At 38.6% G+C, this 17535-nt stretch overlaps 1 protein-coding gene across 8 annotated transcripts in view; it reads left to right on the top strand.

Annotated features, from left to right (window-relative positions):
• Window positions 1-17535, top strand: part of Dcc (DCC netrin 1 receptor) — a 1103888-nt gene that overhangs the window by 388318 nt on the left and 698035 nt on the right. For all 8 annotated transcript variants that reach the window (XM_008772087.4, XM_063277120.1, XM_063277119.1 and 5 more), the window contains exon 2: window positions 11086-11406. In XM_008772087.4, the coding sequence (XP_008770309.2) occupies window positions 11086-11406 (321 nt within the window). The remainder of the gene's footprint in view (window positions 1-11085; window positions 11407-17535) is intronic.

The following is a 17535-nucleotide window of genomic DNA, read 5'->3' as shown; positions in this document are numbered from 1 at the left end:
TCAGACCTATTTTGTGGCTAATGAGGTGGGTTCCGGGTCCCTTGGTAATTCCATTAACTACATCTCTCTGTCGTCTTATTTCAGACCATGAAAAATATATCACAGATTTACTGTGGAGTAAATCCCTTCATAGAATATATTTCTATCTAATTTTGAGGGTAGTTTTTCTACAGGTAGTAAAAGTGGTAGATAATGGATTCTGAGAAAATTATGATATATATATATATGTGTGTGTGTGTGTGTGTGTGTGTGTGTGTGTGTGTGTGTGTGTGTGTGAGATCCTGTTCTTTCTTTTATTGATGACTGGATTGATTCCTTCAGTGCTGACACCTAGAAGCTTAGGAAAGAACAGATCACCCAAAACCTGACTCTCATGCCCACCTGTGATGAAAAGATGTCTTTTAAAAATGACATTGCTTTTATTTTCATATAAATTGTGTAATTCTTTCTGGTGAGTTATTACAGGCTCCTTTCTTTGATCGGTTACTGAATCTTAAATCACCATGAACTCTACTTGCCAATGAGTATGATATCTGGCTATTTCTTACTATTTCCACAGTCATAGGAGCAAATCCTAGCATCTCACATCTGTACTTGAATAACCACGTCACCGATCTCTTTGCTCCTCAACACAGCCATTTTGATCTTTTTAACAACAAGTTTGTTTTAAAAACAACTCTGGACCTGATGTGTTTTGGGGGCTGGGTAATTCCCTCTTGAGAGCATCTCTTTGGTCTGTTTTAAGATGTAAGGCAGGATGCCTGAACTCTACTACTAGTACTCCTCCTGATCAAGAATGAAAAATGTTTCCATATATTGTCAAATGCTCCTTTGGGAAGGAACCAATCCCCATTGAAAGTGGCTAATGAAATATAAGCTAAAAAATTTGGTTCTCTTCTTTCCTGCTCTCAGTGGTCCTTCGTTGTGTATAGGTCTAGGATGGACTGCCCATGAGATTCCTCCTCTCCATGCTACCGTGTTAATTGGTATTGCCTGTGTTCAGGTCTTATTTAGGGCGGCCACATTGATAAGACTTCATGAATGTTGCTTCTTTGACACTTCTAGGAAAGGAATGTTACTGTGAATGCCGTGTTCCTCTGACTCTTAACAATCTTCCACTATGAACCTATGCCTTGGAAGCAGGACTCATGTTGTGTTGTAGGTGTATCGGTTGAGGCTGAATACTGCACTCCCACTCATTTTCTGTAGTGTGATCAGTTGTGACTTTCTATAATGATTGCTCTTTGCTTCAAGGCGATGGTTCCCAAAGTAGGGGGGTTGGGAGGCCCCCGCAATTGTCAGTCAATGCCACATGGTCAGTCCTGAAATAATCAGCATAAAAGTAAGTTGATAAAGTCCGAGAAGGTCATATATATGTATTTTGGAGAAAATACATATGTTACAACATTTTTGAAAAATAGAGGCCATAGATCTGAGAGCAGCAGGGAAGCTCGGTAGAAAGGGTTGGAAGAAAGAAGAGGAAGGGGAAATTGTGTAATTATATTCTCATTCAAAAACTAATAACTCTTAAAAGTAAACAGGAAAGTAAAAGAATTAATTGTGGTGTTCTAGTCACCAGATCTTCACATATAAACTGTCATTCCTCCTTCTCTGGACTAGTTGAGGATCAAAAAAGGAGAGGGAGCTAACTTGCACTCTACCACACTGGGGAGGGGAAGGTTGAAACACAGGGCAGATTAAGCAGCACATCAAAGTTTCTCTTTTAAGTGTTAATTTTGCATGGGTCTGGGAAATGACAGCCTAGATGTCAGTCTGTGTTACCTGTTGAACAGAAAGAAAAAGAAATCCATTATAATTTCTCCAGTATCACACAGCACAAATCGAGCTGAGACTTAAGAGATTTATCCCTTGAAGCAGGAAAGGGCTGAGAAAGTTACTCGCCACCCCAGTGTGGCTCTTATCCTATTTCTTCACCATTGGATTTAGCCAGAGGACACTCTGAGAGTTGCCTCGGGCCCATTTCTTGCCCTATGGAAACCTCAGATCTGCACAAAGCTTCCTCTGCTTGCAGAAGATACCATGTGCCCTGAATTTCTGATACACAGCCTCTGGTGGGTTGAGTGAGAGATTTTTGCCAGGGCTGTTGCTTTTGAACTGCACATCTTATGTTTCTATTTCTGAGATTTGTTCTTCTCTTGTAAAGGGAGAAAACTAGGACCCACCATGTGGAGAGCAAATCGGGTTCAGCAACCTTTCTGGGAGACATTTGGTCTTACTGCATGATGTCAGTGTCTGACCTGACACTACAATCACACCCTGATTTGCTCATGGTAGCATCCTACAAGTTCAGTCTTCCTTATGGCTCTTGGCTGTTGGGTAATGTGAATCCATAGGCTGCCTGTTTACTTCCACTATGTGCTAAGAAAAGAAACTTATAGAGGACAGACTGGCCAGATAAAATAGAGTATACCAAGGTCGAGTTAAACATGAGATTTTTGGGTGAGCATATAAATCTCTTGTGCTGTGTACAGAAAGCTCACTGTTTAAAACTGACACACTTTGGGAGTGGGAAGATGGTTCATTTTTTAAAGCAGACCCTCCTAATCTAGAGAACCCAGTTGATTCCTAGCACCCCCCACAAGAGTTCACAACCATTTTGAATTATTCTTTTATTTTCGAAGTTCTTAAAGGCTTTTTATTTATTTGTTTGATTCTTGGCTTGTTTGTTTATGTATGAAGACTAGCATGGTCTTGTTCACTAGGAAGATGCTCTATAAAAAAATCCATCCAAGTTCCCTTGTTGACACTTAATGAATCCTAAGCCTTTCGTGTTCTGAAAGCCACACTGACAACACACATTCAGTCCATATTGCCAAATCAGACCATGGAGAAGAGTGCAAACCATGCAAGAGAGATCCCTGGCAGAGATTCTGTGGGTGACTCCAGTAGAGCTGCTGGAATCTTGCCAACAGATGGCCAATAAGAAAAAAGATCACAACAATTTGTAGTCCAAGATATCTGACACCTTCTTCTGGCCTCCAAAGGCATTAGGCATACAAATGGTACACAGACCTACATTCAGGCAAAACAGCCAAACACACAAATAAATTAAAAAAAGAAAAGAAAAATAATAGAACCACAACACAAAAAAAATAAATATGAGTTTTGATATAAACAAAAATAATATTTTCGTGTAATATATCTATCAGTATCTGTTTTTCCTAAGGGTTTAGAACATATTCATTATGCTAAAAGACTATTCACTCTATTATATTTAATCTACATATAATTTGAATCCTAAATTTTGCAAACTAAATCCAGCAGCTCTAGTGAAGGATAAAATTTCTCCCTTTAAACTTTCATTTAAACTTTTGTTCATCTCTGCATTTCAAAGATTCTTTCTAAAAGTGCACTTGCTTTCTTTGTCTTATTTACATTCAGGGATAAATACCTTGTAGTGAATTCATTCCTGTTTCCTCTTTCATGGTAAGGAAAACTAAAGTTGTCTGGTGTTAGAATCTATTAGTCTCCCTTGAGAGCTACGATGAGTACAGTCTTTCAACAGATGACCAAATACTCTGAATGGTTTTGATGCTAGTTTCTCAGAGAAGAGTGAAATGCTGAAAGTGCCTGTGGTTCAGAGCAAGGACTCACTACCCAGAGTGCTGGGGAGCCGACAGTACAGTTCTGACTTTGGTATTGCCTGTGTTTTATAAAAAAGAAAAACTTATTCTAATTTCCAATAGTTTTTTTCTTAGAAATAAGTTGATTGGTTATGTAAAACTGTATGTGAAGACATCAGGCTTTTTCTGGATTCACTTTCACTGACTTAATTTGTGCCGGGCCTTTGGTGAACATGCCCGTTTTCTTTTTGAACCATCTATTAGTCTTAGGTCAATATGAAGTTCAGAGAGTGCCTCCTCAGACTTCACAGAATAAACATGATTGTGTTGTGGCCATCTTAACACTAGATTGGACTCTTTGCCACATCATCCAGGTACAGGTCTGACACTCCAATGTCCTAGAAAGCGACAATTATGCTTCTGAGTTAGAATCAATTAAAAAAATGGGGGGGGGGGCGGTGAAGGCCATACAAAATACCTCATTAACCTAAACCCCTTTTAGGAGAGAATTGTTACAGTTACAACTCTTCAATAGACATATTTAGTAGCTGTTGTATTAGCTTTGCTAAAAGCAGAAATTGTTTCTACTTAATGAAGGATTTTTGGGGGGTGGACATGGGGAGTGGAGGAGTAATCTCAGCAGAGTTCTTGTTATCATAAAGGGAACTATGATACTATAAACGTTGATTTATGTCTTGGCTTTTTCCTCATATTTCTTCAGCCTTTTAAAGAGAAAATAAAGTATCAGAAAAATATTTGTTGGAAGGGTTGGCCCAATTTCTACATATGTTATATATATGCACATATCTATTACATATGTACATATGCAAATATATCATATGTTTATATACACATACATAACACACACACACACACACACACACACACACACACACACACACACAAATTTACCTGGAAGTCCCAAAGGACTACCAAACCCAGGTTGCTGGGCACGCCCTTTACCATTGTTGATTGACAGGTCTTTGCACTGTCTAACTGTCTATGGTTATAGTTTTAGCATGTTCTCAGTTGGTGTTGACTTTTCTAGTATGAAGCCTATTCCAAACTTTACACTTTTATCTACTGAACCCCCATGATATTCATATATGTTTAGTTCTGTTGATTCCTTCATTTGGTGTTGTTGTTGTTGTTGTAGATTTTCATCCCCAAGTTCAATTCTTAGCCTTGAAATTATTTTAAGATTTTTGTCAGAACTAAAGACCAGTGTTACTGTGCCACATATTCTCGATGTCTGGGGTTCCCGAAGAAGGCTATATCTCTCACAAAATTATTTTAATTTCCTTGAACATAGATTTCTTTGTCTGAAGGAGGTGTGATGATACCAGGGTTATCTGGTTCAGTTCTGAGGATTTGGGCACCGTCAAAACCTCTGAGCATCTTAAAGCGTATGTGATTGAAAATAGATGAAATTATGCAAAGCGGTTCTGTGGGGATTTGTGTGACATTTTCTAATCTTGGGCACTTTCAGAAACTTTGTTTCACATCTGTGCTGCTCTCCATCAATTTGCCTCTTACCTTTCATGGCCTTTACTACAAGCTTTCCCACTGTGGACTCAGAACGAGATTGCTGATTCTACCGGGAATGATTTCTCACACTCAGCAATGTTTGGTATTGTAGGTAAAATGTCATACCGCTATGCTAGGTTAGCCTGCCTACGTGGCTCACTGGGATTCCCTAGGAGCAAAAGTATGACATGGTAAGGAGATCAAACCAAAAGGAACATAAACTTACAAATAACAGTTTGAAAACGTGAATTATTTAGGAGAGTTTCTAAAAAATGGTTTAAGTACAATTTCCACCTTTAGAGACTCAATGTCACTTGAAAGTCCTTGTCAATTTTATCAAAATTTTCATGCTGTAATTAATACCTTCCCTTCCTAAAACTATCATGGAGGAATAATTTATTTTTGCTCACAGTTCAGAGGAATCTACAATCTGGCTGGGAAGTGGGGTGCAGGCACAGTGGAAATAGTGATGAGATTGACTTGGCTTGGTGCATGTGGTTGAGCAAGAAACATATGGTTGGAGATGGAACTGGAGGTCTGATTTTCTGATTACCCCGCCCTGTTTTAGTCAGTTCATTCCTCATTTCTAAGGGATATGTCCAACCGTATACCAAATTTGCTTTACCCACCTCTGTTAATTCCTCTGTGGAACATTCTCAAAGACATCCCCATATGTTGTTTCTCTTTGTGAATACAAATTCTGACAAGTTGACTACAAAAATTAACTATCAAAACTTTGTTGCTTTTGATTTTTTAATATTTGACAAAACAAAAATAAGTCATAGTATTTCACCTTAGGATCACCTTTAAAGAATAGGTCCACTTCTGCAAGGAAACACATACACTATTATCTGCTCAACGTATCCCCTAGGCAGAAAATTTTAAAAATGGGAAATGTATGGATGATATAATCTTTTGCTTATGTTTTGGCTACAGATTTGCTCGAGTCAACAATTTGAAGAGGTTTATTTAAAACCTTCACTTATGAGTTTTATGTTTGCATCACTCCTGTCCCTCCCTCTCCCTAGCTACTATTGTCTCTCCACCTCCAAAATTCACAAAATCTTCTTTAGTTATTATGTTATATGAATACACATGTACACATAGCCATGCAACATACTGATTCCACTTATCAGTGTTCATATGCATATGTGTCCAGAGCTATCCACTTGGAACTAGACAAATTATGCAGTAACTTGTTTCTGGAAGAATCTTGAAATGGAAAGTAAAGGGTTCTTTGGAAAGTCATTTGGATGTTGTTTTGCTGGGGCAAGCATGTGAAGGAACATCTCATTAAAGGAGACATGGGTATGAAAGACTTAGACTCATAAAGGTATGTGTCCTTGAAGCAGACATGGGAGAAACAATGTTCTGCTAAAGCAAGCACATGAAAGGACATGTGATGGATTCTTTGCTCATGACACTCATGATTTGTTCCACTTTATATTGCATAGTTGAGCTGTACTTGTCAGGGTGACATAGAGAGAAACACACCGAAACAAAACATCTAGTGGTGTACTGTAGTTTGTTGCAGCTTCCAAGGATTCAGGCTGATTGGATACACATGCTGAAGGAAAAGCCATGCTGAGGCAAGGCCTTAGGACATGTGATGTTTGGAGGGTTATAAATAGGGCTGGACGGACAGTGACAAAGACAGGGCTAGTTTGCTGGCACAGCTAGTTGTGCAGTGCTTGTGGGTCTCAGAGTCTTTGCTGATCTTTGCTTTCCTGAGAGAGGCACAGACAAGAACTTCTACTGGTGTTCCTGTTGATTACTCCTGCTGATTTGTTCCAAGGCTGAGGCCTGGCTGTCTCTGCTAGGTCATGTCACCACTGTTGCTAGCCCAACTCTACCGAACTAAACTCCTGGTGTATCCACAAAGTGTTTGCGAGTGGATCAAGCTGACACTGCTAACCTATAAACTGAACTGCAGATTTCCAGACAACACAGATGGGAGTGATTTCAAAGAATCTTTCTATACAGGTCCACATCCCCCTATCCTTTCTTATCTACTACCTCTTGTGGGTGGTGGGCCACAAGGGAGGATAAAGTTCTTAAGAACCATCATTAAAAAAAATAAAGTTTGAAATAAAGTTACAGAATCTGGGTCTCAGCAATTACTGGATTCTAGGGGTAAGATCATGTGGATTTCCCCTTCCTCCATTGATGTGTCAGCTAATGTCATTATGCCAGCCGTGTTCATGCAATCATAGAATTGATGTTTCCTGGGTACATTTTCCCAGTTATACCGAGGAGAAACGATCAAGCAGGAGACATACTAGGCTCCTAGCTCTTGCCATCTTTCTTCCCTGCTGTTCTGTGGTTGATTTTTCCCCTGAGCCTTTGGTGGAAGAGTTGAGTTACAGATGTACCAGTTGTGGCTGGGCACCCGTAGTCATTTATTCCACATTCTGGCCAGTTGGGACTCTCTGTACTTGTCTCCACCTATCGCACAAAGAAAAATCTTTGATGAAAGTTCAAACTGCCCTTATCTGTGCGAATAATGAAATCTATTTAGAGTACAGTTAGAAATCATGCTGATCTAGGAAAATTATAGTAGGGACTCCATTCAGGTTTATGACCTCTCAAAGCACTATGGTTAGTGGGTTAACATTGAAGAATAAGGCACGATTTCCCTCCCATTGAGAAACCCTTAAATTTAAATAGGCAGCTGTTGGTTATCAAGATATTAGTGACAGTCTATTTTGGGGACCTCGGTAGGCCAGTTATTGTTATGGTTCTCAGGGTTTAGCTGAGAAGTCTCCTGACTCTTTCTCTCCCTCAGTAGCTTGTACTGTACCTTCTGATTCGATGAGAGGCAGAGCTTAGAGATGAGTGTTTTAGATCAGTTTCAGGACTAGGTCTCCAAATTACGTATTCAAAGTTTGTGGTGTCTTCAGGAATAGATACTTACATTCAAGAAGTCAACTGTATTAGTTACTTTTTGGCTCCTGTGCAACTTCCCCTAGGCAACTTCCTTATGCAAGTGCTTATTTTGACTTTACAGTTCTAGAGGGATAAGAATCCATTGTGGCAGCAACCATAGTGGCAAATGGAAAACAGGAAAGTAAGAACCGGAAGCTGAAAAGTCCATTAAAGTGCGAACACAAAGAAGAGGCGCAAGCTAGAAGTAGGGTGAGGCTGTAGGCATTTAGTGCCCACCCCCAGTGACATTTTCTCTAGCAAGGCCATACCCCTAAAACTTCCCAGAAAACACCATCAGATATGGACACAGTGTAAATACCAGAGCCTATGAGAGACATTTCTCATGAAAACCATCACAGCTAACAAGAGAAATAGATATGCCTCACACTGCTTTTGAAGACCTTTTATCTTTTCTTCCAACCAACAACATGAGAACTGTTAGGTTTTTCATGCCCGGGACTTGAGATTTCATTAGATAGCTCATGGCGCTTAATGGGAATGCTACTACCCATGTGGCCTAACTCCATTAAGGTGCACATATATTGACATATGCATGTATACACACATATAATTTATTAATGTTAGTTTACAAAATATTGTATTTCCCTATGGTTGCTCTGAACATTCTTAGAGTTTTTGTTGACCTTCTTTTAACTCCTATTGTCTATCGCTCCAGTTAAAGTCTCCACATACCCCATTTTGTCAACTTGTTGAGAGAAAAATGAGAAGTTGCTTATCTACTTTAAATCCAGTCATTGATACATTAATGGATTATTTCTTCAACATGGGCAGCGCCTTACAAGAGGGTTAGAGACAGCCTGAGCATCGAGTATGCTGAAACGTTGACATTAAAGTCATTTGTCATTTCTCAAATAACTCTTTTTCACTTTGGGTCTGTCTTTTCTAAAATATCAAGTAAGGCTGCTCCTGAAAGCAAAGAGCCTCCATAATTTCAAAGCCATATATTTAAAGGATAATTGTTATAAGGAGTACAGAAAAGAGCTCAAATTACCAACAAGCAGCAAGGGTAATTGTATTACAGAAAAATTAATCTTTACTTAACTTCCCTAAACCATGTACTCACAGCACTGAAAACTGTCATAACCTCCTGTTTCAGAGTAAGGAGATTATTTATTTGTGATAATGGGCACAATATGCTCATTAGCATGCTGTCATAAACAGCTGTGCTAAATGTATTACGTGCTCCGTGACATAAATAATGTCCTCAGCATGAGGTTGTGTTTAAAATATAGGCCCCGGGTAGAACAAAAACGCAATAAATGTTTTTTTAATACAGTTGCCTAGTCTTCCGTTCTAAATTTATTTTTTTCTGTTTTAATGCTCCTTAAATGGAAATTGTGGACATTTCTCTGCGGGAACATCTTGACATTCAATAACACTAGAACTCTTGTATGATTCTTACCCTTGGTACAACTCCAGCCAGGTATTTGCAACAAACTGCTTCCTTCTTATTAAATGAGAAGGAGGCAATTGACTGAGACTCGATCTCCATCTAAGTAGAATTAGTAGGTTCCCTTGAGAGATCTCCTCAACCCGTTCGTGTGCCAATCCTTTCCCAAATAGGGGATGAATTAAAAGATCATCTGTTGCCACAAGTCCTTCCATTTTGCATGTGGAGGTCCGGAGTTCTGAGGACATACAGTGACATTTAGGAGTGTACATATTTAAGGCATATAGACAGGACAAGAAGCGAGAGATTCAGACCCTCAATCTGAGGTACTTTCTGCTACAGAAACAGACTGCTTTTCTTTAATTGAGCTGGATACACAGAAGTTGATCGGTATGGGAATGATCTTTAGTTGAGACTGACAGGATCAGATTGGAAATATCAGAAACCTTTGTCTTTATCTCTCAGTGTTACTATGATTTCATAATCAATAGGAGTTTGAGCAAGGTCCTAGATGCTTTCTTTGGGTAAGTGGCCTAGTAGCAAGGATCGTATCTGATCAGAAGTGATGTGGTTCACTGGGCATGCCTTACACTTGGACCCAGCTTTCGAAACACTGGGTGTGTGGTCTGGGAGCCCTAGTGAGAAGCAGCTGCAATACTTCTGTCGTCCGTGAAAATCAGGAATAATTCTGACCATGAGAGCCAACTTGGGTCAACTCATGATCATATTGATTACATTAATTAAGATGTCTGCCATTTAAAACACAGAAAGCTGGCAAGTTTTCCCAAAAATCACCAAAAGTATTCCCCTCCCAGATATATTAAAGATGCTAAAGAATCTGTGGTTGTCATCATGAGAAAAATGAAAGCTACAGCTTGATTTATGGGTATATTTTACAAAATGGAATGCAGCCTTAAATGAATAAAGGAACACTTCCATGAAATTGATCATCATATGTCTTCTTTAGGCAAAGTGGTTCAGGAGAAAGTGGGATAAAATAGTGGCCAGAAAGTACAATACGGTTCAGCCAAAATCCAATGTTAGGAAGAAAACACAATGCGATATTGTAAAGCTATTAGCCTCAGAGATTGTCAAAATTGGAAGAGTCTTGACTGGACTGACTTAAGTGCACAGCTGTCTGAGAAAAGTGAGCAAACCCTATGATCTCCTGAGAACTTGTCTAGGCCCTGGGTTTATCAATCAGTGTACTAATAAATACTATACTAAAATGCAGATAATGAGCTTAATCAAGTCCATGATATCTTAGCTATCACACTATTGACTGGTCAGACTTAAAATCTTCCAGTTTTATGTGGCAAATACTAATTACGGCTGTCTAAATTTTTCAAGTAATGAATGATGTAATAATATTCTTATCTATAGCTTATGAATTGTTACCTTTCCTAGTAATATTTTTGTGGCTAATTGCTTCATTAATCGGTGTTCACATAAGAATTTGTCTTATGTCTAACACAGAATCCCTGCTCTTAAATTTATCTATAATTAGAGGAAAAAACAAAACAAAACAAAAAAAAAACAAAACTGCTTTTCGAAAAATAAGACTTGTGATGAAATGTTGTAGAAATTGCGACTTCTCAGACTGCATGAATTTAGCTCCCTTCTCCTCTCTCCTTCCAGGTTTCCAAATTAAACCTTTCACGTCACTTCATTTTGTGTCTGAACCTTCTGATGCTGTCACAATGCGGGGAGGAAACGTCCTGCTCAACTGCTCTGCAGAGTCTGACCGCGGAGTCCCAGTCATCAAGTGGAAGAAAGATGGCCTTATCCTGGCCTTGGGAATGGATGACAGAAAGCAGCAACTTCCTAATGGGTCTCTGTTGATACAAAACATACTTCATTCCAGACACCATAAACCGGATGAAGGACTTTACCAATGCGAGGCATCCTTAGGAGACTCTGGCTCAATTATTAGTCGGACAGCAAAAGTTATGGTAGCAGGTATGTAGATATTTTCTTCTCTCCCACTTCTTTTATCTCTTAGATCCTTAGTAGGCATGAGAGATAATCCTTGTAAAAGCAGTGCGCATTTTGAAACTTAACTTTTTTAATTACAACAGTTACAATCTATAAGCTGAAATATGGTCATTCACAATTATATCAAGCTAAGTTTGCATACATTTTTGAGTAGTGAGAATATTTGAAATAACTCTTTGAGCAATGGCAAGGAACACATTACAATTATAAGTATGGTCACTATGCTGAATCATCAGTCTAGAATATATATGTTTTATTTTTTCAAATTGATACTCTGTACAGCTGTAACCCTCGGCCCCCATTCATACCTCACCCTTCTAATCCATGAAGCCTCTCCTGGTTATCATTCTGTGAGCTCAATAATTTAGATTCCACGGGTAAGTAAAAATATGCAGTATTTCTCTTTTTGTAACTTATTTTCCTTAACATAATATGTCCCAGGCTCAACAAGTTGTCTAAAGTAACAGCATTCTTCCTTTCTTTGGGTTGATGCAGTTCCATTGTTGATGTATCTCACGTCTGCTGATGGCCATGAAGGATAATTCTAAATGGGCACTGTAGCTACTCCTACAGGAAGCATGAGGTTACAGTCATCCGCTTGTCTCACTAACTTCATCCATAGGTGGTAACAAACCTGGTGACATTCTTCTTGTGCTGCATCTGTTTTTAGTTTTCTGAATAACATCCATGATGTCACATATAAGGTTTTCTACCAACAATGCCCATTTGTACGTGAACTAAATGAAGATTAAAGGACTGGTATCACAAGGTCTTCTTCTTTTTTTTAACTAATTTTTCTTTTTCAATTAACATGGAAAGCCGGCAGGTGCAGCTCAGCAGTGTGCATAGCTACATGTAATCTGCTTTCACAGCATAGCTGACTCATATGGACTCACTGCTTACATGAACTGGTGGACATATTTTAGTAAGATTTTAGAAAAAAATATACCCTAATCAATTCTATTTTACAGACTCAGTAGTGTTAAACATTCATAAAATCAATGCTGTAAGCCCTGACAGCAGTACATTTTATTTTAATCAGTGTCTTAGTCTGTAATGTAGACCTCAAGTGAGAAATAAAAATGTCCCATTAGTACTTTCAAGTGTAGCTCCCTTATTGACATGTCCAGCTCAATGCCAAAGCATAAGGTGCACACTTTACCTTTCATCTATGAACCTTAAATATATATCTAAATTAAGTAAACAGGGCAGGGTGTTCTTCAGACCCAAACTGTTGCTGTGTCTGCCCCAACTTTTCAGTTTTTCTAAGCATTTCTGGTCGCCTGGGAAGTACTAGATCCATGTGGAGAGGTATCAGATCATTGTTCTTATTAGTGCCTATAATGACTTGATCACTTCTTTATCTCATCTATATTAGTGACTATAATGACGTGACTGTGATCTGGCATTTGAATAGGTAGTGACTCCAAAAGGGGGCATATAGTGAGCTAAAACATGCTTCCTGACCTGTGGGAATAGCAAGTCAATGGGGTGATCCCTGGAAGGAGCAATCAGGGAACCAAATACTGCTGACTCTCTTATCTCGGAAGAGCAGCTTCTAAAACTGTGAGGAAGAATTCCTATCATAAGCAGGTGACTCAATTTATGATATTTTGCTATAGCAAACTAACATAGGCTCATCCCTAACCAGTTCCCTCAGATTTTCCCTCCGCTGATGTGTTCTGCTGGCTAATCGGCTATGAGCAGAATAATGGCTAGTCATTCGGATTTGCCACAGAATGACCTGGGTTAGACATTTGTAAGTCCCATATTCTTGAAAACCTTTCAGCAGTCAGACAAAACTTTGTCCATCATACTGGAGGATAATACTGCCTTGTTTAGTAATGACACCTAAGACAGTGCTTCTCAACCTTCCTCCTGGTGCAAACCTTTAACACAGTAACCTTTAACACAGTTCCTCATGTTTTGGTGATCGCCAAAATTAATAACTGTAACATTGCTACTGTTATGAATTGTATTGCAAATATATAATTTGTGGGATAGATGATCTGAGACACCTGTGAAAAAGTCAGTCCACCCAGAAAGGGTTACGACCCAAAGATTGAGAACCACTATCCTAAAGAGACAGGTGAGAAGATAGCCTGATCATGAAGACCAAGGTGTAAGTTTCCTGGACCTGGTGAAGGATGAGCTTGTAGAATTTCATAGATGTATATAACTCATGGGGAGGATGTGAATTTAATCATAACTGTCATTAATTAAGAGGCTCAGGTGGGATCAGTCCTGAGAAATCCGGAAAGGTTTCATATCTGGGGATAGGGATATGCATGCACCTGGACTTTCGGCAGCTTGTATATTTCTGGACTCGTGAATATTTCCTATCAACTCTCCAAAGGCCAAAGCCCCTCTGATGGTAGGAATGAAACCGGCTGTCATCTTGATGCCCTTACAAAAAGCAACTTTCTCTATCCTGCTAATGAAAATGCCCTGAATGTTACAAGGTGTGTCTCCTGCAACCCAGGTTCAGTTTTATGTTTTCACTGTTTCAGTCGTGAAGTGAGGAACAATTCCTTCCCTGTGAGATATTAAAATAAAGTGGCTTTGACTTTAGTATTCTGTGGAAGTGTAGGCTCAGGGATGTAGTCATTGAGGTGCAGTCTAATATTAGATTGTATCATTTCGGTGCAATAAGGCTCTTCACAGCATTTTAAATACTTGCCATGCTGTTCAGCAACACAGAATACATCAATGTTATGTCTGCTAGGGTTACGATTGCCAAACCACTAGAATTCACAAGGGCCATATATCTTCCTTGCAATAAAGACCATAGTCCTGATCTGATCTTATTTTTAAAGCATTAGCAGTCAATAAACCAGTTACCACTAAAAGGTAAAAGTCAGCTTTGTCTGGGTAAGAAAAATAAAAACAAAACCAAAAAACCAAAAAGCAAAAACAAAACATAGCTCTTGCGTATACTCAGGTACAGTGTAAACGTCATGTCATACATTGTCCCTCTTCTGCTTTGACTCCCTCAAAGTGTTTGCTTTGTTGTTTTGTCTTGATTTTATAAAAAGGGAAAACGACAAATGAAGTCACTCTTTGATCAGCCAGAATGCTTTATGCAGTCATCTCGTGAGGCACCATTCGTTCTGTTTCCTGCAACCTCTTGAGGGCTCTTTAAATCCCGAGTACACACTTCGCTTGAGAGAGAAAGAGCATAGAGAAGATAAGGGAGGCACCATCAGGCAATGTCTTCTCTGCGGTTATGATGTAATGAGCTAATGAAAATGGTGTGCTTTTATTCTTAGTATGATTTTGAGTTCAATTAGTAAAGAATAATGGTGTCTCCGATCTCCATTTGAAAGTAACTTGGGATTGGCTTTGGTTGGGGAATTTTCTGTGTATCCTAAGAGTTCTAAGCTAAGAGACTGCAGTGTTTTATGTTTTTTTGTTTTTTGTTTTTGTTTTTTGTTTTTCTGCTATGACCACCTCAGTATAGCAAGTTGAGCTTGAGGGGAGCAGCAAAGCTGGCTTTGTTTTCTACCATGCTTTCCGACTTGTGCCTCAAGGCATCCACTCTGTTTAGTTGTAGGCATGTATCGTGCCAATGGTGACATGGGCTAGCTGCAGCTCGAGAGCTCTACCATCTCACATGCTTCCTCTCTGGCTTCTTTACTTTGATTTTATTTTTCTTCTTTATTGTACTTGAACAGATTTAAGTGCCCTCACAGCTGCCCATTTATAGATACATCTTTGATAGAACAACTTGTTCTATATCTCATTTATCTTGTCAGTTCAAAAGTGCAGCTCCTACTACAGAAGGAATAATATTATCTAAGTCAAATTAGAGTAATCATTCCTAAGAACATATATTCAGGTTCCCCTGAATAACATCTTTTATGATGGAAGAGATAACAAAGAATTTTACAATCACAGGAAAATAAGAAGTTCATAAATCAATGAGTTTATCAAATGTATTGATGGGGACATCAGTAGGTGTCTTTAGCAAAGTGGAGAAAACTTTGGTCATGTTATTACATTCAACAAACTTTGCTTAATAACCAGGAGAGAGTAGGACAAGCAGGGCTTTTTAATAATAAATTATTAAAGAATTTTGCTCCCAGATGTATTGCAAAGGTCCAATCAGTCATTCAAATCAGGCATGGGTTTTTCAAAACACTTTGACCTCATACCATACAAACTTCTAGATGACTTTAATAGTTAAAAATGCACTATATTGAAATAACTGTTCCACTTCAAAATAAAAGCATGGGCTAGTTCAGTGACCCAGAATATCAAGATGAACATAAACAGAATCCAGAACACAGTTTTTCCTTCATACATAGACACTGTCTGAGTGTCTGAATTTTGGATACGGTCACTGTATGCATTTGTAAGTCTATGTGTGGGTTCATATGAGCGTAGTTCACTTAGACACCAGAGGCCAGCCTTGGGTATTGCTCCTCAGGTGCTAGCCTCTTAGTGTCTACCACTGGCCTGGAGCTGGCAAATAAGTCTAGGCAGGTCTTCGGGATGAAACTTGGATTTCCATGGTTGTACCAAATATCAGTTCTGTGGCCACTTTAAATGTTATCTCTATTGTACAGTTGTAGTGCTAAGTAGATTAGCACATAACAAGAATAGTATTATTAATATAATTAATAATTATAATCATGACAGTATTGTGACTATTATTTTGTTATCAATATAGACTGGAAATTTTCAATAATCCTTGAGATAGTTTGAAACCCTTGAAAAGTCAACTGAAACACTAACTACAATCAAACATAGTAAATAAATGTTATATGCTTAAATCAGAGAATTTCTATTGCCATCTGTGGATACAAGTGGGCATGCTTGAATTTAGATTTCAAAAACTTCAATCAACTCAGGATGCTTTTCAAAATACTTCTAGCTAAAACATACATTTCTGACCACTTGATGTCTAAATCCTGTCAATGCTGTTAATAGAAATCTCATTGTCCACATCAGGAGTTCTCTCTGAAGAGAACATTGCTGCAATCCTTTCTGAAGAAGATTCTAGGTCCTTTTCTTAGCTTTATTAATGTCCTTCCAATTGTAAAACATCTATTGAAGCAGGACTCGTGATGTTTTATGGTGATTTAGACTTTGAATTTTACTTATATGTGCTTTTCTTCCAGGAGCTCAGGAGCTTAATCATATAGGTACTAAAGAAAAAATAATGAACTAACCTGTGAATAATCATAGTAGATGCACTGCAATTTATTCTCTCGGTGATATAACATAGCCACACACACACACACACACACACACACACACACACACACACACACACACACACTTGCTCTCTACACAGCTGTCTGCCCGCACTTATGCCCTGTAGGTTGCAAGGTACACACAGGACCTAAGAGAAACATCTTCTTGCCCTTACGTTCTGACTGATAGAATTAGGTTGAGTCCAACCAAATAAAGTAGTCGTGACCACAGATTGACGAGACAGGTCTGTGTTCAGGTAGATTTGATTTCTGTCAACATGTGAGCGTTTATTTGGTCATATTAAAACAACTAGATTCACTTTGTGGAGCTCTGCAGAAGGCACATCCATTGGTAAGCTCTGACTCATATTTCTTAATAGATACAGAGGCGAAAGCTGACAGACAGCAGAATGTAAGACGGTATATGGTTTTCTATGAACAGAGGCTGATGCAAAATTTCCCTAATACAGGACACGAAATAGGCTCTCATCACTTACCTTCTCAGCACAGCTGGAATGAAAGGCCCTGGATAACCTAATCATACAAGCATGCATTTTCAAAATGCAGTTTATGCTGTCTCATTATAAACTGAGGAAAACCAATAATAACAGTAATTGATTGTACTTATCAATCCTTTATCTGTTTCTTGGAAACTCCAATTCTATGGCGGGAAAAAAAAACACAATTTCTGCTAGATTATTTTGTTATCAAAGCTGGCTGTTCAACAGAGATACATTACAAATCTCCCTTGAAAGAGTAGAGCACCTGCATTTATTAAGTAAGCATATGTGTTCTAAGAACATACTTTATTTTTAAGTGATTTCAAGCTCCAAGCCAATATTGCATTTTTTTATTTTTGTCCTCTTTCTTCAAGACCAAGAAAATAAAAGAGCAA

Source organism: Rattus norvegicus, chromosome 18 (assembly GCF_036323735.1).
Source record: "Rattus norvegicus strain BN/NHsdMcwi chromosome 18, GRCr8, whole genome shotgun sequence".
In the NCBI taxonomy this organism is placed as follows: Eukaryota; Metazoa; Chordata; class Mammalia; order Rodentia; family Muridae; genus Rattus; species Rattus norvegicus.
This window is presented reverse-complemented; position numbering and strand designations above follow the sequence as displayed.